The sequence below is a fragment of the Nuphar pumila genome, chromosome 3 (assembly GCF_984573655.1).
Source record: "Nuphar pumila chromosome 3, dmNupPumi1.hap1.1, whole genome shotgun sequence".
NCBI classification, from domain to species: domain Eukaryota; kingdom Viridiplantae; phylum Streptophyta; class Magnoliopsida; order Nymphaeales; family Nymphaeaceae; genus Nuphar; species Nuphar pumila.
The window spans coordinates 90,565,466-90,590,948 of NC_143251.1; the positions used below are offsets into that span (position 1 = coordinate 90,565,466).

General features: G+C 34.8%; 1 protein-coding gene across 2 annotated transcripts in view; it reads right to left on the reverse strand.

Annotated features, from left to right (window-relative positions):
• The window catches only part of LOC149843124 (gamma-secretase subunit APH1-like), a 65,275-nt gene that overhangs the window by 3,359 nt on the left and 36,433 nt on the right, over positions 1-25,483 (reverse strand). Inside the window, exons 2-6 of one of the 2 annotated variants that reach the window (XM_090001710.1) lie at positions 23,562-23,714; positions 23,146-23,231; positions 21,989-22,114; positions 5,494-5,621; positions 4,477-4,826 (exon numbers count right to left, since the gene is read on the reverse strand). In XM_090001710.1, the coding sequence (XP_089857836.1) occupies positions 4,686-4,826; positions 5,494-5,621; positions 21,989-22,114; positions 23,146-23,231; positions 23,562-23,714 (634 nt within the window). In that variant the 3' untranslated portion in view covers positions 4,477-4,685. Of the gene's footprint in view, positions 1-4,476; positions 4,827-5,493; positions 5,622-21,988; positions 22,115-23,145; positions 23,232-23,561; positions 23,715-25,483 lie in introns of those variants that run through there. The other variant, XM_090001711.1, reaches the window with a different exon arrangement.

Below are 25,483 nucleotides of genomic sequence, written 5' to 3' on the forward strand. Positions count from 1 at the left end.
CCTTGCTAGATGCTACATAGTCAAAATATGTAGTGCATTCATGTTAGATTTAAATGAATCTATATGCAAACATAAAAAAAAGTACAAACATAATACTTACGTCATTTGCCAACAGAGTATTTTTTATCAAATTCATACTCTTTCAGTTCTTCTGTATTTTGTTGCACAATTTTTTCTTCCTCATTGACATGGTCTTATCACCAATTAAAATTGTATATAAACACATACATGTACAGTAGGACAAACATACACACATGACTTGGGATATCGATTATACCTCATGCACCATGATGATTGGGGAATTTCTAGTAGTTTGGTTTCCTTTTTGCCATGTTTTTCTTTATGTTTTTCTTTACCTTTATACATTGCGAACTACCTAAGATATACATACAAGACATAAGACACTAGAACAATTCATTAAAAAAATATCAGATATACACAAAAATTTTTATTAAATAATTCTTAACAAATCCTACATTTTGCAAAGCATACGTACTCTAACATACTGTTATTCATGCTTCTACCTGTTGTGGCCAACCTCACCATAAACACTGCACTTGTATGGCACATCTTTGTGTTTTATTCTCTATATGTTCACCTTAGGTTGTCTTGCTTTATAGATAGAGTGATATATGGGACATTATCCGCCATTGAAAGAATGAATATTTATTATATGCATCTCGATATTATTCAACTATAAAGAACTCGTCGCAATAATCCTTTGGTAAGTTGCCCTCATATAAAATATATGTGATCACATGTTTGTAAGAAAACTCGCTAACCTGCCACTCTTCACAAGATCACAAGTACTTCTGAAGATCAACATTATAACCATGAGATCGATCGCGGGCTTCGTATCGATGTCGGGGGCAATGCACTACTTGCACATATATTTGTTGTGCCTTTTTCTTCAGTTCATCTAGCTTTTCTTTCACCTTCAGCAACACAATGTCTGTCATATGTTGCTCGATATTTTTTCTTTTTTTAAAAAGTTTTATCAACATAAGATAAAGCTTTTTAATAAGAAGAATTAGGTGCTTGTCACGTATGGTGAAAATCTACAAATTGAAGTTCTCTGTTATATTAGACGTTAAAAACCTATATCTTTTCACTGAAAAGTGATTGTTAGCCTAATGTTTTGGTTGCACGTCAGTGACAACATAATTGTATGCAGCTTCATTTTGTTCTTAATTTTTTTGAAGACAATAAGTGCATTGTTCTCTTGTAGATGCTCGAGTTGCAGTCCAGTGCACTGAGTAGTTAACCAATTTTTTTTGAAAAGTTCTTCATCAAATGCTTCAAATATCCAACATGACATGTAAGTCATGTATGGGGGGCAATATACTTTATACCTTCATGCCTATCTAAGATGACTATCAATACACCTCTCTCTCTAAACTCATCGAAGCGTATGAGTTCTTTCTTTAGATGCTTCAAAAACTACTCATGAATTCTTCAACTCTTTATCAATAACTACAAATGCTACTGAAAACATCTCACCACAAGGATTAATACCATAGGCCGACAACAATATACTGGTGTATCTTTCTTTTAAGAAAGTGTCATCTACTATAAGAACTGGAGGCATCCTTTCAAAAACCCAATGATGCTTGGAGAGAAGGATAATAATATGTACTGAAATTGATCTTTTCGATTAGTTTAAATGTACCCTAGTGATCCTCAGTTAGCCTTTATCAGATGATCCAAATAGGCAAAAAGCATCCTGAAGGGCTCTTCGAATGAACCATATAGTGTCTCCTTAGTCTGTTCACATCCACGTCATGTTTGTTTGTAAGTAACCTCCACACCTTCCTCGCGGCTGATGTCATTCATGATTTTTCTTGAAGTTATTTTCAAGTTATCATGCATGCGTTTTTTAATAACACCTAAAATCTACTTTAAAGATATTTTTTTACTACAAGGTTGTCCAGTGATCTACCAAATGTATGTTCGCTTTGATACTTTTTCACTTGAAAGAACCCTACTTCACGCACTTTTGTGCAATGAATCTTCTGGGGACAATCAACTGTAGTTTGCATGTTCTTCCTCGTGCATACGATAGTGACTCTGCAACTCTTTAAGAATTTTATTTTATAGTTCATGATCACATGATCTTTCAAAAACTCAAGACAATGTTAGAGATCATTAAATCTTTTGCCGAAAGCAATTTCTCGATCGTTTGAGCATGTTGTTAGCCACTACAATTGTTTATAATCATTAAATTGTTCGTTACACAATTTGTCATATAAATGAGATGTTGCTGCTTAAATGATTTTTGCTTGCTATTGATTGTATGAGAATCCATTGAATGAGAATATATTCAACGATTTTCTTCATTAGTGTAAAAATATAAAACAATTATATTACCCAACAAATGTTCATATAGCTTATGCAACATACCAAGGGTTCGACTTCTTAAATGTCATTCGTGCATCACTTTCACCCGTCATTATTTGTCTCACATCAGTGTTGTTTTCGTTTTCTCCCATCGACATTGTATAGTTAGCATCATCGATATCATCTGATTCTCCACTGTCAATGTGATCGTTGTTACCACTAATTGATTGTTCAATTGCACAAACTAAATCAAAATTCATTGTATTTATATTTTCTTTTGCTTTCATATATTCAACATTTTTGCATTTCCAACATTCAAGATTGACCATAAAAAGTTCATATCCATCATTGCACCTATATCTAAGGCATAAATTATAACTTCCAACAACTTATACCTAGTTTTGTCATCTGCGTGGGAAGGCTGGATGTCATTCAAATTACTGCGATGAAGATCACTAACACCGATTTGTCTACATTGTTCCATATCCTCTGAAATTATCCTTTGATCATGTACAACATCAATAACATTCATTGTTTGAGACAATTAGATGATCACCAAATAACTAGGCTCGATAGATGGTGCCTGAGATAAATGCACATTCTTCACAGGATTCACATCATTTCATTTATCAACTGTTTCTTGAACATCACTTCCAACTGCTTTTTGTTTAACTGCTCCATGATTAATGTGGATAACATCACCACTAAATAATATCAATTCTATATCATCATTGTCCCAAACATATATCTATATTTGTTGGTTATCTATGTTTAGAGAATAGCTATGCTGAAAGCTCAATAATTATGTCTTTCGCATATCCGATATTAAAGTCATAAATTTCTTAAAGCTACTATTTTTGAAGACCACTATAGATCTCTTATTAGAGTAATCAGACCTATGGTAGTGTACTTTAGTCCTTTCAGATGCCATCATTAACGGCCTACAACAACCACTATAGATCTTAAAAAACTAGCATAGTAAACCTTAAACGATAAATCCCATAGCAAATATTAAATAAAACACAAAAAAACATACAAAAAACATCCATAGAATGGGGCTATTAAATGATCATATCTTAAAAAAAAATTAGAGTGAAAAAAACAATATATATATATATATATATATATATATATATATATATATATATATATATATATATATATATATATATATATATATTGTTTGTATGGAACTCACCTTTCGAACCAGTAAATGCGAAAGTCGGTGACAAGGAATGCAAAGGTTTCTACTGGGAATCACCGCAAGGAGAGAAGAACAATGCAAAAGGTTCAAGAGGAAAGTTCTTTCCAAACACAAACGAAAAAAAAAAACAAATGAACAAAAACGAGTTTATATATGATTCGAGAACTCCGTAAAAGATAAAGAAACTCGCATAGTATTCATCATAAACATATGTGATGTATTAAAAAAAATTGCATGTTTGTCAAAAAATCCGTATATATATATATATATATATATATATATATATATATATATATATATATATATATATATATATATATATATATAGAGAGAGAGAGAGAGAGAGAGAGAGAGAGAGAGAGAGAGAGAGAGAGAGAGAGATGACTACATCTATGTCATAAATTCGCAAATATTTAGCAAGTATTTGTGATGTTGTGACCTTAAGTTTAAGTGGAGGGTCACACATTTTTATGTGAATTCGTGAAGTATATGCCAATTAAGATATTTGCGATGTTGGTGAAGATTCACACATGTTTATGTGAATTCTTGAAGTATTGGAGATTAATAGGATATTTGTGATGTTAGAGCATTTAGTCTAACCAAATGTGCGTAAGAAAATTTATATGATGTTCGTATTTTATATGTGACTTAAGTAGGATATTTACAATGTTCAAGGTTTCAATCTAACTGGATGTTCGTAAATAAATTTATGCGAGCTTCGTGAGGTTCACATAGAAAACGTGCGATTGTACATTTTAAGTGAGAGTTTGCACTAGCCGACAAGCGGAACGATATATCGCAAAACTCAGTCTTTTCACACATGTGAAGGGTAAAAAGGTCCTAACAAAGTTAGGTATTTGCGATTTTGGACATGAGAAGAATAACAAAAATTTTGAGAAAGATGTCATTTTTTCCATACAGTATGGTCATTTTCCGAAGATAAAAATAGTTGGCTATATATATATATATATATATATATATTATCAAAGCTCAAAAACTCCTCATGAAACACAATGGTGCAGATTTTTTCACTCTGCCTAGCTAGTAGTTGCTACATAAGCTCTTAAAAGCCATCAGCAAATTAGCAAAACCAACCAGACAGTATTTTATAGTACAAAATGCTAGCCAAATTGGACGTTGATCATCAAGTGGCCTCTATCCTGCTGTAGTCCTCATGGAATCTTCTCCACACCATTTTTCCACAGTGCAGCAAAGTCAAACAAGCAACGAAGTAAACAAGTGGAATTCCCGCCAAGCAACCACCCGGTATGAGGTTCACAAGAGTCTGCAACAGGATGTAGGCCATATCAAATAAGGTAACAAATACAATCAGCAAAATACTATTGTTATTTTACACACGAAATTGTGCTTATTTTTTCTCTTAACTACTTGAAAGCGTTTTTAAGAGCATCGGTGATGGTTGTATTAATGTGCCTTAAAACAAATCATGGAACGAGGGCCCATGACTGGCCCATTCATGGACAGCTACCAAAGCCCATTGGCATAACCATCCTGAAGCCAACCCTTCTGGATGGGGGTTGTCCCTTTTCAGCACTTTACCTTTCCACCATCATTTTGAAGACATGGGGTTGGTGGTGGGGGGGAGAGATAAGAGAAGGGGCGTGGGGGGGGGAGAGGAAACTCCACTTAATTGGGGGAAAAAGACGAGATTGTTCGAAGTCCTAGAGAAAGGTGCTGTATTTGCTCATTATCAAGTTTCAATTTCACTAGTAAAAAGTTTACCAGCAGAGGGAAGTTACAAATGCTTAAGTGAATTAAAACATAAAGAGAGATAGATAGAAGTTGAGAAACCATGTTCCGTTGACCATGAAAAATTATCCCACGGTACTTTCGAAAAAGAAAGGTACCAGGGTACTGAGAACCAAGAACAAATGTGCAATATTCCCAAGAAGAAATTTAGTCAAAGATGAAATTAGTAGATCAGTACTAACCAGCAATGACGCAACAAGATGAATGATGGGAACAAATATCTGATCTACCCTCTTCCCTTCCACATATGCATTGAAAGCAATTACCATTGAGAAGGTGTGAATCGTCACAAATCCAAGAGTCAAAGTTGCTGCAAAGAAAGTTATCATTAGCTAAAAGGAAAGCATCATGAAGAAAAGATGCTAATAAACAGAATTTGTACAGATCATATTAGTTTTCATTTTTCTTTCTCGCTAAGTGGCTCAAATTTAAACTCATATTTAAGCTCCAAACAGTCTTTGAAAGGCCAATAACCTGAATTTGGCCAGAAGCAACTCATCTTAGTTTTGATTCAAGTGAAATCTAGGATCAAGAAACTCGAGATGAACTTCAGCAACTCAGGACAACTAGCATCTAGCAGTTTGAGAAAAAACCATGGTTGCCAATTTAAGAAGTGGAAGTGAGAAAAGATACCGGAAGAGGAGGCAGGAAGTGAGACACTTTAAATTTTAGGAAGAGGGAAGAGAACACCGGAATTGTATTGGAAGCAGCATGGGAATCAAAATGGAAGCCGGACTGGGAATCAAATTGGAAGTGAAAAGGAATTCAAAGGGAAAACAGAGTAAGATTCAAACAGGAAGTGAATGGAAAGCAAGATGGAATGAAACAAGAGGCGAATATGTAATCAAATTTTTCTTAAACAAATTACATAATTCATGTCATCATTGAGAATTTAAAGCATGAAAAATAGGAAACATTATAATCTTAATACTAAATCACATACGCAACCACTTAACAAGATGCATCTTATATCAAGCATTTAATACATCAACTAATAACATACATCAAATTTTCATGTAATGGCCAACTTAATACAAAAGCTCACACTCCATAGTACATGAAATAAAAAAAATAAGAATTACTAATTCTAATAACATAAAATAATAAAAACATCATTTCATTAGCGGTTATAAAAGTATAAAGTTATAAACTATGATTACAAATAGATTTATTAAGACTTTCATTTCATCAAAAGAATCTTTTGCCCATGCCCAAAGGGTTCTATATGATTTTTCATCAAAAGATTTTTTTCCCTTAAAAGTGTTAATCCTTTTTTTGTCAAAACATAACATAACAGGGTCAAAATGGGAAAATCCCAGACCCATAAAGGAATATCAGTTCCCAAGACTGGAAATCAAGATTCCCTTGTTAGAGGAAGCAATTCTCATGATAAGAGAAATGTTTTTCCCTGAACAGAGAGATGTGTTCCCACTTGATACAAAAAATCACACTCCATAGTACATGAAATAAAAAAAAAATAAGAATTACTAATTCTAATAACATCAAATAATAAAAACATCATCTCATTAGCGGTTATAAAAGTATAAAATTATAAACTATGATTACAAATAGATTTATTAAGACTTTCATTTCATCAAAAGAATCTTTTGCCCACGCCCAAAGGGTTCTATATGATTTTTCATCAAAAGATTTTTTGCCCTCAAAAAGTGTTAATCCTTTTTTTTGTCAAAACATAACATAACAGGGTCAAAATGGGAAAATCCCAGATCCAGAAGGGAATATCAGTTCCCAAGACTGGAATTCAAAATTCCCTTGTTAGGGGAAGCAATTCTCATGATAAGAGAAATGTTTTTCCCTGAACAGAGAGATGTGTTCCCATTTAAATGGGAAGTTTGTTTCCCTTTCAGGGAAGTGCATTTCTCAAATAAAAAGTGTGCTTCCCCATGCATTTCAGCACTTTATTTTACACATTTGAAGTGTGTCCCATGGAAGTGTGCTTCCCCTGTTGTATCGATGCTTCCATAAAAAACTATTAAACCCAAGTTCAGTCCCAGTTTCCAACAGCAAGTAAATTAGGAAAGCTAGAGATGCTAGAAATGACATTTTTTCAAGACCAATACCGGGTCTTTCATTAAACCAGAAGAAGAACAAAACCAGGTCCTTCACTTAACCTAAAAGTCCTTCATTTAACCAAAACATGTTTGGAAAACCATCTTCCTGTGCTTCACAACAAGGAGGCCTGGAATACTCAAGAATCATGACTGAAATTCGGATGCTATGCTGCATCGCTGGCAGAATGTACCCAAGAAGGATGCCTGAATTCTGCAAATCATCTGTGCATCACCAACAGCTGAATTTAAAATCTAGGATTCTCCAGCAGGGTGATAACTCATTAGTGCCATTAACAGAAAATTAACCTACACTGATTGATTGATTTAATGATTTAAAAGGTTGGGGCCAGGTCCATTTGTAGCAAAATGACTGTCAGAGATTGTACTTCCATTGTAAGGGTTTTGGATGACCTGTAGTAGAACAAAGAGAGAGGAGGAAGTAAACCACGTGGTTGGAAGGAGTCCCCATCTCACTAATCGGGGACATCCCACTGGATTATACAAGAAGCAGATGCATGATTTAAGGAGTTCCCAACTGTTCTGCAACTAATAGAAATAATAGATTACAATAATGTATTACATAGACAAGGGACAGAAAAAAAAAACATGAAATTCATGTAATTTGAATAAATCCAATTACACATCCCTTTTACTCCTATCTGTCACACCCCATTGTGAGACCGAGCATGGTCTGGACCATCAAGCATTTTCATTCACTTTAAGACATTTGTCATAGCATCACCTACTTGGAATTAAATGCTAATAAAACATGGTTCCATCTCCTAATCTTATACCTTTTCACAGTCAAAGCTCTTGCCAATCTAAATATGCTTCATTTGTAATGCTGCACAGGCTTTAGAGAAATAGAAATAGTATTGACGTTGTCAAAAAATAACAAGGACTTTGAATTTTTTTAGAAGTGATGACATAAGCCAAATCCAAGTAATTTCTGCTATAACCGATCTGATGTTTCGATACTCAACCTCTAGATTGGATTTTACTTCTGTCTTTGCCTTCTAGTGCTACATTATGTCACATGGGTACTCCTTATTCCCGTGTCATGCCCACTTGTATACTGTTTTAATGGAAAAATACACACAAATGGCATCTCTCAAGTCCTTGTGTCTGTGTCCTTGTGATGTAGTTGCTATAAGAAACCAAATGAGAATTTAGGTAAGTACATCAACTAATCACAAATCTTCTTGCTTTTGTATCACCAACCCAATCTACATTAGACTAGGCTCTAGCTATAAATGTATTGTATATCTAAATAAGATTTACACTGAAATCATCTATGAAAAGAAAATCCATATGAAATGTATATTTAGTGAGAATACTATCAAGAAAAAAGTCGTAATCAAGATACAAGACCTATGAGTATAAACCCAACAATGCCAAAATTTAAACTTGTGATCCATGATACAACGGTATGATGGTTTAAAGAACAAGAAGGAAAGAAGGATTGTGTTAGCTGGATAAAGCAGTGAGACAGTGACAAACTAGTGGAATGTTATGTCACAAACAAATACCTCTACAATTAAAAGACTTTATAGAAACTAGTATAAGCCCAAGATTATTTTACCGTGACCAGTGTTGGGCAACTAAAAAACTATAATAAAGAGAATACATGTTGCAAAAAAGTGGATGTTAATAGAGATGTATGGAGTAGCAAAGAAAAAATAAAATGAATTTACTAAAAGAAATTCAAGAGTACTATTAGTAAAATGAAAAAAAATTAAAGAACTCCATTTGAAACAATTTGAACATGTTGCATGAAGGCCTGTCACAGCACCAATAAGAAAAGTTGGACATGATGCTTAAGTAGAAGGAATTAGGTAAAAAGGAAGACTATTGAAGGCTAAACATGAAAGATTATATGGTGGCTGAAACTGTAGCTCTAAGACATGGAGAAAAAGAAACTATAAAGGTCAACCCCATATTCTTGGGATAAAGCTTGATGATGATGATATAAACAGCTTTCCAGATATACCACACTACAACACAAAAAGGGTCAGACAGAATAAATAAATCTAAAAATTGAATTACCTAAATCTAACTTATATCATCAGCATATATGTTGATCCGTATTTTGCATAAGGTATCCAGTTAGAAATCTTGGATGATTTAAATAACAATCATAATGACATAAGTTACCAGTTCCCAGTATACTCACATAACCATTAGTTAAATGAAGCACAAATCTTTGGATTTCTCAGTTGGTGATGCTGTGGTAAGAGACTAGGATGGAACTACTCGATACAGCGATCAATTAGATTTTGTCCTTAGGCATCAAGATGCAATCATATCACATCTTAATGAGCATGTCTTTTCTACTCTTTCACAGTTCTGGCTTGTATATTCGTAGTGATACCATGAACACTTTAGGGCATCCCAAAGAGTTGTTTTCAGATACTCTATACAATTACAATATATCTTTTCTCCATGGATACAAACCATTAATGCAAAACACTAATGCTTTAGCACCTGGTGCAATATCTATATATATTTGTTCATTTATTTATTTATTTTGTAGGTACAAATGCCTCTTTTGTTCATTTTTTTAGTTTTTTTTTCATGAAACCAACTTTACAAATGTGATCTACATGTCTTTTCTTAGTGGGAATCAGCTCTTAGATCATTCTATTACGACACATAGATAAATTTTTATAAGGCTGCAAAAATCAATGGCCTACAATGTGTGATACTTCCCCGGGCCATAAAATCATTTTTTTTGTTGAAAAAACACGATTCAAAATTCAATGGCCACTATTTTAGACATGTTGAATCCATCTATGAGGTCCAATTGGATCAAAATGACCTGCGCCATGGAGATCTAGAGGCATTTGTACCTACAAACATTTGTAATAATACATTACCTTTTATATACATACATACATACATTTACATGTAATGAAACAAGAAAAAGAGGAACCGAGTGCCTCTTATGAGCTTACAAGAACACAATCACACCACAATGAACCACTAATGAGTCAGTACACATCACCCACACAAGGGTCAAGAGAGGAGAAAATAAATGCTCTTTGTATTACAAATGCTTGAGAAAGCATAGATGAGATACAAGGGGAGAACCCCTATTTATAACAAGAGAAAGGGAGAAGGGAGCAGCCCAACTAGCTCTTGGGCTGACTCTCAACAGTCACCTATGTCACATGGGTGCGGGTGCAGGGATGCGGCACTTCCAAAAAACCTGGGTGCGGGGGTGCGGCAGGGGCAAAAATGTAAATATATATATATATATATATATAATTTTGAAGTTTTAACAGTTTAACATTTAACAGTTAACATTGTCATAATATCATTCATCATGCATGCAGCTGAAATCTTCCTCACTGAGTTACAGACAATGCAATATGTCTTGTGATGTAATGGAAGCAGGTTACTGGTCTATGTTCTTTTAGTGAGACATGAATTATATCGGATTTTTACGCATATTGCTCTTTTCCACATCTATATATCTCTTTCAAATTGCAACAACCATCAAATCCAAGTCCCAAAAAACAATAATATAAGAAACAAAACAACATCAAACCAATAGTGGAATTACCCCAAATAACTGTAATGAAGTGCCAAATGAGAGAGATGAAATCTCCAAGAGAAAGCACGGAAGCACGCACATACACAAGAGGCCACAAATGGGCAAAATAAACCACAAAAAGTGGTCAAACACACAAAGAAGTAAAAAAATATATTTCACTCATAAAATGTTTCATAAGAAGCTTAAAAAATACATGGGGTCATGCCCCTTATTTATACACAGCAAGGTTCTTAATATATATAATTTTTCACTTATAAAATCAAAACACCTATAACCTTTTTTATTATCTGCATAACCTAAGAAGGCACAAGGAATGACACCGGGGGAGAGTTTATCATTTTTGTTGGTGAAGACAAAACATTTACATCCAAAAACTCTCAATCTAGAGTAATCAGGAGATAATTTGACAAGTTTTTTAATTGGAGTTATATTTTTCAAAGAAGAAGATGGCATTCATTTAATGAGATAGGTAGCAGTTAAGGCTGCTTCAGACCAAAACTCTTTTGGAATTTGGTTTGCTATCAATAAAGTCCTAGTGGTTTTCATAATGTGTCAGTATTTTCGTTCGGCCAAACCATTTTATTGTGGTGTGTATACAAGATCTTTGATGTGTGATGCTATGTAAATTGAGATAATCTTTAAATTCTTTTGACAAAAATTTGCCCCCATGAATCAGTGCAAAAAATGGAAATATCATTTTGAAATTTATTTTTAGTCATTTTGTGAAATGTTTGAAAATGCAAAAAGACCTCTGATTTATGCTTAAGGAAGTAGATTCAAGTATGCCTAGAGAAGTTATTGTTAGAAAGTATGCGAAAATGAATTGCAAGAATGCATAATGCATTCATAAGGTCCAACATTGGACAAACACAACCCCACAACGGGGAATAACAAAATGGTCCACTAAGGGACACCACAATAAGCCTACGAAGAGGCATAAGTTACATATGCTTTATTGAATGAGGGCTTAAAAGGCCATACCTTACATGGGGGAATACCCCTCTATTTATACACAAAGGAGTGAGAGAAAGAGTGAGAGAGAGAGAGAGAACATTGGGAGGCCCAAAAGGGGACTCGTTGGGCACCCAACGGTCACATTTGTGATCGTTGGGGGTCCAACGACTCCTTTGGTTGGGACCCCCAATGCAATGCATTAAATGCATTTTACAATAAATGAAAAATAAAAAGGAAAAAGAAAATGTAAAATAAAATACATGTAAAAAGATATAAAAAGACTAAAATGCTCCTAATTGGCAGAATTACAAAAATACCCTTTATCGGGTATGATGAGAAAAATACATATATATGTATATATGATTACATATATTTTAATAATTATCAACAAAAATTATATAATATGTGTATCTGCCTTTTGATATGACCGGTGCGAGACCCCAAACGTCTGAATGTATTAACTCAAGTGGTCTAGATGAAACAAAAGTTCTATCATGAAATGGTAATCTCTTCATTTTACCAAAAATATAATCTTTACAAGCAAAATTTTCAGAATTACAAAATTTTCCTAATCTAGGAAAGTCTTGGATTTTGGATATACGAGGATGGCCAAGTCTTTTGTGTCATAGATCAAAATCCAATTTGTGAACATTATAACAAAAGACATTCTTGGGTAATTCCAAAAAATTCATATAGTAGAATCCTTCTTTATGGTCTTCCCGATTCAGCTTCCCTGACTGGCGATCCTGTACCCAACAACCATAAGAAGAGAATGAGATGTTACACCCATAATCAGATATTTGAGAGACAGATAAAAGGTTTAAATTTAATTTGGGAATATATCTAACTTTTGGAAAAATTTTTTTTGAAGATTTTCAAAATTTTCTATTCATTTTATTTCAAGAGATGTACCATCAGTTGTGAAAACATTTGACACACTTGAGTTATTGTTAAGACATTCGGACAAACTATTGATATTTGGGGTCATACGAAAGGAAGCACCAGAGTCAAAGAGTCAAGAAAAGTTACCAGGATCTGAGAAAGATGAGAGAGCTGCTCCGATCGAGGCTTCAGTTGAGGAAGATACGCCTTTGAAAAGAGGTTGAAGGATTTTCATTAATTGTGCCATAGACACGAGGGAATCTTGATTGGCTTGATCTTTTGATTATTGTGATGGACCAACGGATGCAACTTTCTTTTCTTTTCTTCTCTTCTATTTAGGACATTGAAACCTACAATGCCCCGGTTCATGACAATGGTGACATGACTTTCCTTTTGTCATAATCATTACCTTGTCTACCAAAATGAGACAGCCTCTAAGTACGCATAGAATTTTCCGGTCTTGATAGGCTAGAACGCAATCTTCTTCATTCTTTGGAGAATTTTTTTTTAGCCTAGTTTCCTCCATAGTTAATTCTTCAATAGTGTCACCAAATTCTTACAAGGGTGAAGAAGAAAGAGAGATGATGAGAGAGAAAAAGAAAAGAAGAGAGAACAAGAGCACATTCACGATCTTTGTGTAGTCTACGATCCTCCAAATGTCTTCTTTCTTCAACTATGATGACACAAAAAACACTCACGAATAAGGAGATAAATCAACTTTTGCTAAAGAGGCACCGAAAATGAGGTGGCAACTCTCCAAGATCTAGAAGCTTCCAAACTCTGATACCATGTAAGGAAATGAGGATCTTTCACAAAAGCACAAATGCTTGTAATAGGTGTCTATTAAAGACACTTCAATCATAACCCACAAAAGGGCATAAATGAGATAACTCAAAAGAGAAAATAATAAACTTTATTTCATTCACATGAAATGCTTAAAAAGCATATTACAAAGGAGAGGGGAGTCACCCCTATTTATACACAATGAGAGAGGGAGAGAGAGGAGCTTTAGAGAGCTCGTAGAGAGTCGTTGGAGCTAGTCCAACGGCTACAACAACGACTCTAATTGTAGTCATTGGACTAGCTCCAATGGCTATCAAAACTAGTCAAGAACTAGTTGGATCTTGATTAGTTTTGAGTCTAGTTCAAATTGAACTAGACAAAAATAAAAATACAAAAAAGATGAAAAAGAAAAAGGAATAAATAAATAAATATAAAATATTATATATTAAAATATTATATTATATATAATTACATTTATGTGTACACTTTTTATCAGGACTCTGTCATAAGCTTTCTCTAAATCTATGAAAACCATATGCAAATTTATATCTCAAATAAATCTCAACCACGATAGTCCAGGTAAATAGTCCATGGGCTTCTTGCCCAAGCTACATTGATTATGTTGAGCTAAACAAATTATAAGACAAATGCATAAAACTTGAAATTATGGTGTAAAAATCAGAGTTACCGGAAGCGCCTATGCTTGAGAGGAAGCGCACTTCCCCGATACGCGCTTCGGAAGCGCGACGCTTCCGAAATGCACGGGGAAGCGCACTTAAGTATTAGGAAGCGTGTACCCCTTTAAAGGGGTACATGTATCCCTTTAAAGGGGTACGCGAATCCCTTTAAAGGGGTACAAGTGACCTTTATTACTATTTTGCCTTTTTTTTTTAAAAGAAAGAGTTTTTTTATTAAGGGCAAAATAGAAATTTTAAAAAACTTGCGAAAAAAACATAAAAGAGGCTTTAGGGTTTTTTTTCACGCCTCTTCCGAGTCTCTCTCTCTCAGGATTTTGGCCACCGACCAGCGACCTTCAGAACTTCCGGCGACCTTTTCCGACGTCCGGCGATCTCCACCGACGAACAATGGGGATATTCAGGTACGCGTATCCATTTTCCCACCATCTCTTCTCTCATATCTTCTCTCCATCTCCCACGACTCTGAATTTTTCCCCCTCCCCCCTTATGTTCAGGTACGCTCTCCTCTCACTCTCCCCATCTCTTCTCTCACGCTCATCGCACGACTGCAACCCCTTCACAAGCCAAGCATGGCGACTCTCGTTCAGACTCTTCAGAGTTTTTTTTCTTTTGTTTTTTTTAAGGCAAGTTGGGGTTAGGCAGAGTCGCAGACCCTAACTATCTCTTAAGCCCCGTGAGGCATAGAGATTCCAGCTTTCAGCTTGGCACAAGACCCGTTTACCACATGGGATACCACCTCGGTGGTAAGCCCTTAGAGTTTTTATGCTGCCAGGGTACCATTTTTATGAAATTTTCTATTACAAGGGCACATGATATGGGATTAAGTTGGAGTATCCCTGTGACATGTTGTAGCAGCAGGTACGGCAGATGGGTATCACGCCATCAGCACATGAGTTTTTGTTGTATTATGAAAATCGTGCTATGTTACATCTCCATCATTCTAATATAGCATGGAAAGAACAAGCACATTGAAATTGTTTGTATTAATTCTTGAAGAGTGAAAAGCTATGCATCGGTAAATGAATAGTATGGCTAAATTACATGGTGTTAGCATGGTAAAGTTTGTTCATGGTAATATCTTGAGTCAGGATTTGCATATTTCATGTCATATGTGGAATAGCCATCTTTAATCAACCTTTTGCTTCTTAATTTTCCTTAAATTGACATATTCATGTAGAGTATTGGTGTAATTATGTATTAGGAATAAGGGTTAATGCAATATTTTTTTATCATTCTTGTAGGTTTTAAGTCATTTTGACGAGTGCTTGAATCCTGGTGAGATTGATTGGATCACTTTTATTATTCTTTTACTGTTGGATATATATGGATTATTGATTTATTGTTTTCAATTTCAAAGTCAATGAAAAACATGTTCTGCCTCCACAAGTTGTCTTATGGTTTCATTATGGTGTTTGATCTCGCAGACTTTCATTCTCTCCTTGATCTCTTGAAGTGACTTTGCTTTATGTGAATTCTGAACTTACATGTTGATCAAGTGTACCAAGCATGATAAAAGAAACAAAAGAGATACTTATAAGTATAAATTAATATATAAAAAATATATTATAGGAAAATTCTTGAATTCATATTATAAAAATATATAAGTTATAATATAAAAACATATTATACAAAATGTATACCAAGCATGATTGAGCTTATCATCCCTATTAAGTATGAATTCTTTGATATACCGAGCGTGGGCACGCCCAGGCTCGGCTCATTTACTCTATCAGAAGAGTGGGGCAACTAGTATGCTGCAGCTAGTTGTTTAAAATTTTAAATAAATATCACTATTGCTAGAAACAATCGGCCAATATGAATTTTGTTTTTCTTCGTTGTTATGTTATCTTTCTTTAACATTTTTTTCATAAATGCAAACATTTAAAAGAACTTTTTTTTTTTAAATTTTGTCTGCTTGATATTGTTTTGATTGATGAGTCTAGAGCTGGGGTTAATGCTAAGTTAAAATTATGGAGACAGACATTAAAAGCAAGAGGTTTTAAGTTGAGTAAGAGTAAGACAAAATATATGGAATGTCGGTTTAGTAAGCAACGAAGTAGTGATGGGAGTGTAGTGAAGCTTGGTGAGCAAGAAATACCGATGGGATGATTGTTTGAAATATTTGGGATATATCATTCAAAAGTATGGAGAAATTGATGGAGATGTAAATCATAGGATAAAGGTTGGGTGGATGAAATGGAAAAGTGCAACTAGAGTGTTGTGCGATCGTAGAATGCCATTGCGGTTGAAGGGAAAGTTTTATAGGACGACTATTAGGCCCGCTTTACTATATGGTACAGAATGTTGGGCTGCCAAGAGACATCATATTCAAAAAATGAGTGTAGCTGAGATGCGTATGCTTAGATGGATGTGTGGAAATATAATAAAAGATAAGATTCAGAACGAGGAGATACGTAAAAAGGTAGGCGTTGCACCCATTGAAAATAAGATGAGAGAGAATTGTTTACGGTGGTTTAGACATATTCGGCGAAGGCCTAATGATGCTCCAGTTAGAAGGATGGAGAAATGGGAAAATATATTAGTTAAAAAAGGTCGGAGTAGGCCTAGGAAGACTTTGATGGAGATGATAGGAAAGGATATGAATGTTTTGAACCTCACCGAGGACATGACATTGGATAGAAATGATTGGAGGAGAAGGATTCATGTGGAAGACCCAGAATGATTTTCTTTTTTGGTTCATATCGCCGACCCCAATTGTTTTGGGATGAAGGCGTAGTTGTTGTTGTTGTTTGTTGTTTGTTGTTGTTGTCTGCTTTATCATAGTATATTATAGAATCATAGATCTTTCACCTCCTTAAATGATGTTTATTTATTTGTTTTAGTAATTTGGTAAATTATGAGTAATGATTTGTGTTCTTCACTCTCCATCCTTTGCTATTAATAATAGCTTTTTTAAAGTGTTTTAGGCTGATTCTTATGCTTTTATGATGTGGGTATATTTGCATGTTCTTTGCTTCATTAATGACCATCCCAAGCTATGATCACGATAATTATGATGACGATGATGATTCTTTGTACAATTTGGAGCATGAATCATCTAGTGGTGTTGGGAAGGGCAAGAGGACTTCTGCTTGTCCATATCAGTTTGATGACAAAAACGAAAATTCTTTTGATGAGGAAGATGAAGAAGAATATGACTTGGATGACTACTATTCTGAAGATGACCAAAATGATGAACCACCTAGCATGCATAAAACAACATTGCTATCGCGCCATATATTGAAACAAAAGAAGAGTGGGTAAGGAAAGCAAGGTAGAACCCAAGTTTTTATGTGCAGGCACTGCAAAAATATTTATCATAGGTCATATACTCTAGTTTTTGCACATCTCATGGGATCTCCAAAGGGACAAAGTATTGGGATTACCTTTTGTCCTATAGTTGCAAAAATTGCAGAATTGGCAAAAAAAATTAAGAGGCAAGTTCACCGAGTGTAGGTTTCATCAAATGCATTTGAGTTGAGGAGATCAAGAATTGATAATCCGAAGAAGTCTATTAGTATGACTACATCATCTAGTGGAAGCCGAAAAACAGTTGATATTCGTGATACATTTAAAAAGGTAGAAAGAGATGATGTAGATCACAAAATTATTAGATTTTTGTGTGCAAATGGCATACATTTCAATGTGTTTTGATCACCATATTAAGAAGAAATGATATATGCAGTTAAAAAAGTGTCTGGATATAAACCCCCATTATATGAAAAAGCGCGAACAACCTTGCTTGACAGTGAGAAAGAGTGTGTTCACATAGAGTTAAATGAATTTCGAGAAAAGTTTAAGGAGTTTGGAGTTTTCGTTGTCTCAAACGGTTGGACAAATATCAAGAACAAACACTAAATAAATATACTTGCCTCAAACAGTTTTGGCTCGATGTTCTTATATGCAAACGATTTTTCTAATGTGCAACAGTCAGCTACAAACATTGTTGAGTTTTTTAACACGAGATTTAAACTTGTGGGGCCTTCTAATGTAGTGCAAGTGATTACAGACAATGCAGCAAATTGCAAGTTAGCAGGTGAAGAATTAAAACAAACGTATAAGTATATTTTTTGGTCACCCTGTGTTGTCCATATACTTAATTTGATCTTCAAGGATTTGGCACATGAGTTTCATTGGTTAGGAGAAACATATTTGCAAGTAAGAAATTATGAAGTATATTACAAACCATTCAAAAGCACTAGCAATCTTTAGAAGCAATGAAAAATTAGAGTTAATAAAGATTGCAAAAACAAGGTTTGTTTCACGTTATACAACTTTGAAGCGCTTGCTTGATGTGAGGGAGAGCTTGAGGCTCACAGTAATTTTAGATAGATGGAGTGAATGAAAGTAATCATGCACGGATGAAACTCTGAAAAAAAAGGTTGTTACAACAGAAGCAACTGCTCTTGATGAAGAATATTGGGATTTTGTTCGTTTAGCATTATTGATTACAAAACCCATCTATAAGATGATTAAAGGCCCCATAATTGGTGAAGTGTATGAAGGCATGGACAACATGTTGGGGGAAATAAAAGACAATCTAAAAGGACAACCAGATTTGTATGAAAAGATTCATAAGATTGTCTCAAATAGATGGGATAGAATGAATGTGCCTCTCCACAGTCTAGCCCACATGCTTACTCCAAAATAGTATGAGTTAGAGTATCTCAAGATCCCAGCAGCAGGAGTCAAACGAGTTTCTCCTGGTAAACATTTTATTCTATATATTTAATAAAGTTTAAAGTTTAAATATTTAATTATTTTTTATTTCATTTGCATTTTCTTGTTATAGTTACTAAACATTTTTTTTTTGCAGAAAAGGATAATGATGTCTTAGATGGTGCAATGCTCGCGCTTGAAGTGATATCTGCTGGTAATGAAAAGCTCTCTACACTTTATAGGTCACAACTTGTGGCTTTTGCATCAAGAAGTGAAAGATTTAGCCGAAATGCAGCAAGAATAGATACATTGAATCCTACAATGTCGGAGATTAATTGGTGGCATTTTTATGGTAGTGATGCACCTGAGTTGAGAGCATTAGCCATTAAGGTTTTATCTCAACCTATTAGCACATCTTCTGCAGAAAGAGTGTGGAGCACCTATAGTTACATTCACAATGTTAAAAGAAATATGCTCAATGAAGATCGTGTTGATACCTTGGTGTATATTCATTCCAATCTTCGATTGATTGACATGTATGATTAAATCATGTTGTCCTTTTGTTTTGGTATTTTTTTTATCTTTTCTATAATTGATTATTTATTACCATTCATATTTTATATTTTTGTTATAAAAAGGTGCAACAATCGCTACAAAGGACCTAGTCGAAAATGGGATATCAATCCAGAACTTCCTATTGTAGAAGAAAATACATTGAGATTAGAGGACATGCGTTGGAGAGATTTGGATAATAGTGCACAACAATCAAGTAGTATTTCTAAATCCAAACATAAAGATGCACAACCAAGAGCTCAATTACCTCCAATAATCATACGTACAAATAAAGTTGAAGAGAATACAAATCAATCCAACAGAGCTAGTAGAATTGCAGATTCCTCAAGGTCGGATTGATCGTTTCTTTAGCAGGAGACCTAGGCAAGGTATGTTGATATTGTGTTTATTATATTTTAAATTATGGTTTTTGAACATTTTAATTTTTTAACGTATTCATTATAGGAAATAAAGGAATGAGCAGAAGACATGGTCGTGGAAGACAAGAACCACGTGAAGATGCAAAAAATTCGCGATCTATTGCTGACTTGAAGGGGAAGAGAAAAATGACAGATTAATGAACTCTTGAATTATTAATTATTTTTTTGATGATGTAGTTTGAATAGTCTAACTTAAAAACTTTTATGTTACTTTTTTGTCATGGTCTTGTAATATTTTTTTGTATACTTTTATTTTGAATCTTGCGTGATGAAGTGCAGTAGTGGATTATGTTAATTTTAAGTTTAGAGTTTAGAAATTTGTAGCTTATAATTTACAATTTAGAAATTTATAGCTTAAAAATTTAACCATATCTCTACGTAATCTTTGAGTTTATTGATTTCTCATTTTCTATGTTGCAGAGATGACAAGATTTACAACAATCACAACATCAAATAATAAGTCATTTGATTCTTTCGTTAAAAAAGGTACGCTTTTTAATCAAATTTATTTATTTTTTTAATGCATTATTTAGTGCCTGCATGCATTTATTAAATGGTTGCAACAAAAATGTGAATTATGATCTTCTCTTGATGTATGATTTTTTAAATGCTTGACAGTTGCAATATGATGCATTTGTTAGATAATTACAACTTATATTATTTATTGTCTATATACATGTTTTATTTTGTCAATGATGACATAAATCTTATTTTTTGATAAAATAAAAATATATAATTACATTTTCGCTTTCCTTTCGATTCTTATTCGCTTCCCTTTCGCTTCTCACTCGAATCCTATGTCGCTTCCTTCTTCGCTTCTTAGGTCGCTTCTGGTTCGCTCCCTAGGTCGCTTTCGAGACGCTTCTGAGACGCTTTCTAGGTTGCTTCCGAGACGCTTCCCGGTTCACTCCTAAGTCGTCCCGCGCTTCCCGCTTCCTAAAATTTTAGAAGTGCCTCGCTTCCCGCTTCCGCTTCCCGTATCGCTTCCCGCTCCCGCTTCCTCGACTGGCAACTCTAGTAAAAATACAGTCACCAACAAATATTGTTTCATGCAAGTTCAGCCAAGAAATGCTCTCATGGTTTGAAATCATACTTCCCTAATACTTGCAACCGTAATTAATAAATCAGTCAACCTAGAAGAAACTCCAGCTCCTAATTGAGAAGAGACTCTTTATGACAAAGAAAACAGGCTCAATTACAAAAACCAACAGAAAAAACAAGAAGTTTATTTTTCAATCCTCTACTTAGAGCTAGCTCAGATGGCTGTGGGTGTAAAAATACAAGTTATCACCAAGCACTAGTTCATGTAAATTCAGTGAAGAATGATCTCATGGTTTGAAATTATAATGTTTCAAAACTTGGAAACCCAACTAATAAACCAGTCAACTAGAAGAAACTCCAGCTCCTAACTGAGAAGAGACTCTGTTACAACAGAGCAAACAGCCTCGACTTCAAAATGAACAACAGGACTCAATCAGATCTTTTCTTTTTTAATGTTCAGATTAATACTATCTCAAATGGTCGTTGGAGTCAGGGAACTTGAACCTAAACTGGAACAACAAATAAAAAAGTTGCCTCTGAATGTGCCCAAGGGATTTTGGGACACCTCCATCAACTTCAAATATTTCAATGTTCTCATAATAAATTTGTAAAAAGGCACCGTGAACATGCACATTTCAGCAGACCAAGGTTAATATTTTCAAACTTGTGATGTATCTAAATTCTAAAACATACCCATACTACAATAGTCTCACTCCTACTATGTGGGGTTGCTTCAATTTGATCATCTAAAGTCAACTTACTCATGAAGAGTAAATGTGCCAATCGATGCAATATCCAATGCACATTGATAGCAGAAAAGAAAAATCATACAGGAACAGGATAGAAGCAAAGATTACTGACAGCTAATTATAATCAGTAAAAGACTAGCATAAACAGAAATCTGAGAATTCCTTATCAAGGAAAAAAACATTAATTTGTATTCGTAATTGAATCAAATAACAAGATTATTTAGAGGACTATCATAAGTAAATAAAAATAATAAGCAAGTAAATGTGGAATAAGGCACAATAATATCTTACCAGAAACAAGAAAAAATGGCATCTGAGGACAACTATGAACATAAAACGTTGCAGGACCAAAAGAAGGTGTCAAAAGGCTCAGACAGAAAAAGACAGCATGAGCCACTCCATGACCTAAACCACCAGCTGCATCACAGAATACAGCAAAGCGCACAGTCAAGGTCATTAAGAAAATTATACAAAAACATTACCTTTAGAAAAACTTCAGAAGAAATAGAAACATGCACTTATGCAATATGAAGGTGATTCTTGTTTTTCAATCAATCATTTCATTTTCAGAACTACAAGCAACTCCCGCTATTAATTTTGTTGTAACATGTGAATCACAGTTTTATCCTGCTTAGTAACCTATGTCACATAGGTGCGGGTGCGGATACGGGTGCGGATGCAGCGATGCGGCATTTTAAAAAAACTTGAGTGCGGGGTTGCGGGGGTGACGGAACTGTATATATATAAATTCTAACAGTTTTAAGTTAACACTACGTGTGTGTGTGTGTGTGTGTGTGTGTGTGTGTGTGTGTGTGTGTGTGTGTGGATTTATGTATTTATATATAATATAGATAAAACTGGATTTGATAAAACTTCACACTGGACTTGTAGATTTAGGGTTAACTGAAACTATTTTTGGACAGAAATGGACCTCAGTGTGGTTGACTTCACCTAACACAAAGGAAGCCGTGTCCAAGTGTGTGCGGGTGTGACGCGGGTGCAGTGCCCTGTTAGAAGAGTCCGTGTTACATAGTTAGTAACAAAAGAAGTAATGAGCAGCTATAGTATAGCCATTCTTAGGCAATGCTCTTCTACCATGTCCCCCAATGACAACACCCACATGGTGAGTAGAACTTGAATCTATCCTTAATAGGACAAACCTGTAAAGCTTTCTTGAAGTCTAAATTTGTGAAAGCAGATCTTGGAGCTTTGTATATGGTCACATGCATATCCGTTTACAAGGATCTTGATCCTTTTTCCCTCATGTTTCTCTAACATTTTATGGAAGTTAGTTTAGATACTTATCACTTTTTTTTTGTGAGACCATGTGTAAAAAAAAAATGGGGGATTGAATAGAAAATATGCGAGTCCAATTTGTTATCTAGGGAAAAATTTAATTATTTTACTACCAAAAGAGCAAGAACAAATAGTTAAACACTTAAACTTACCAAGCGCAATTTGCATTTTATCACTTAAGAAAAGGCGAGGTTTTGATACTCTATCAGCAAAAGCATCCAAGATATCTTCAAGCTTTCTGCAGTATACTAGAGAAGATCACTAAGCAGAGAATGAAAATATGAATTATTCCTAAAATGCATGGAAGAAGGTTAGGATAAGAGAAAACTTTTTCTGTAAAATGAACCAGCATACATTTTTTCTTTTTAAATAGTACATAGACTCTACAAACTGAAATTAATACTAATATAAGAAAGTTCTAACTTTCATGCAAAGTAACATATAAAATGCCTCAGCTGTATACAGCAGGAAAAGCAATAAAAAAAAACTAGGAAAAAATCAAAGATGAAATTTATAAGAATATGCTGCAACAGATGTTCAATAGAAGCAGTGATAAAACCTAACATACTTGTAGATCTTCCAGAAAAAGATCCTGAGTCCTTCCTGAAGGCCAACTGACGTAATAAGGAGAGTCCCATATAGCCACACTGAAGATTGCAGAGGAAGAAAACCTCTCCACACTGCAGATAGTATGATCAGGCTTACAAGCCATAAAAGTGCACTGCAACCATCAATGCCAATAAATTAAAAATGAAATAATCAATCAGAGGAAAAACAGATATATGTGCCTCAGGTAAAATCATAGAATAAAGTTTGCAAAATGCAGTGAACCAGAGTTAAGAAGTAATATGAACACCGACAACTTCCTCAAAAGCTAATTGACATACTCCAATGCCAGCAGCAATAAAGTGTTTCTTTCGACAAGTTGAGATTTTGTAGCAGTAGCCTGTGCTATTAAAACTTCCAACTTGTCACAGGATTTCAATACCCGACGCAATTACATAAAAGTCATGCTAGGCTTCCTAACAAAATTGAGAAACAAACGCAAGGGTAAAATGATACAGCGGGAACCACTTATTCACAACCCACTGGTAGCATCTACTACTACGCCTACTTTGTATGTATGTGTTCCATGCTGTGTATGAAACCACCAATCACATATTTGTGTGTTTACATGAGAGTGAGAGAGCACTAAATTTACTGAAATTTTGAATTGTGTTCTTTCCTATGTCACATGGGTGCGGGTGCGGGTGCGGGTGCGACACGGGTGCGGCGCAATTTCAAAAATTTTGGACACGGGGACTCGGCTATATATATAATTTTTTTTAAATATATATAATTATATATATAACAATAAATTAATAAGATAGCACTGGGAACAATCAAAGTAATAAGATAGCACTGGCCATGTGACTGTGCACACAGTCTGGCTATATATATATTTTAAAAAAATATAAAAATTTGTTTTTCTTTTTAGTTTTTTGCCCTAAAAAATGGATGAATATAGACTCGGTCAAAGTTGACCGAGTCTATAAAGTGGACGGACTCGGCTCAGGTGCATTGACCGAATCCGACACTTGTTGACCGAGTCTGCCCTATGTCCGAAACCGCACCCTTGTCGGGGCGTGTCAACGCGGGTGCGTCGACCCCCTAGCCGAGTCCGTGTGACATAGGTTCTTTCACATTCTCAGAGACAATATATTATATCTCCATGCATAAGTATAGGCATTCCGCGAAGTGCAAAATTAAACAAACATCCATATAAAAAAGCCCTCTCTTCCCTTTCTTGAGATCTAATAGTGCCAAATTTTCTCAAATGGGAACTCAGACTAATTTCAGTGATTACCCTAAAGATTGTGAAGGTATGACGTTACAATCGAGTAGGTAAACCACACAAGCAAATTACATGGCACACACGAGTTATGTGGTTTGATCCATTAGGATCTACGTCCACGGGAAATCTCTCTCCCTCAACGTTCTTCAGAAAGAGAGATCATATTTATAATGTTATGAATGTGCATAACTTGGAGAAGAAGAGTCCTCTCTCTAGTTAACATAAACAAAGGCCAGTCACTTTAGAAAAATTAGCAATATTAGGACTCAATCTCTTAGACATGTTCCCAACTTGAGCAAACTCTCCTTCCTCGGAAGACCTACCCAGGTTGAGATTAGGACTCTGAGCTTGTCGACTTTCCTGACTAGACTCTTTGCCTTGTTCAACCTCTTCTTTAACAGCCTCCCGCAAGTGAATCGTTGGGTATGTGACTTTGAGATTGGATCTGAACATGTTGAACTGAGCAAGAGGTAATGCCTTAGTAAGAATATCTGCAATTTGATTTCAGGCTGAGATTTTTTTGAACCATGAGATTTCTATTGGCCACTTTTTCCCGAACAAAGTGCACATCAATCTCGATGTGCTTGCTTCTGTTATGAAATATGTTGGATGAGATACACGATAGATCACACTAACATTATCACACCATATTATAG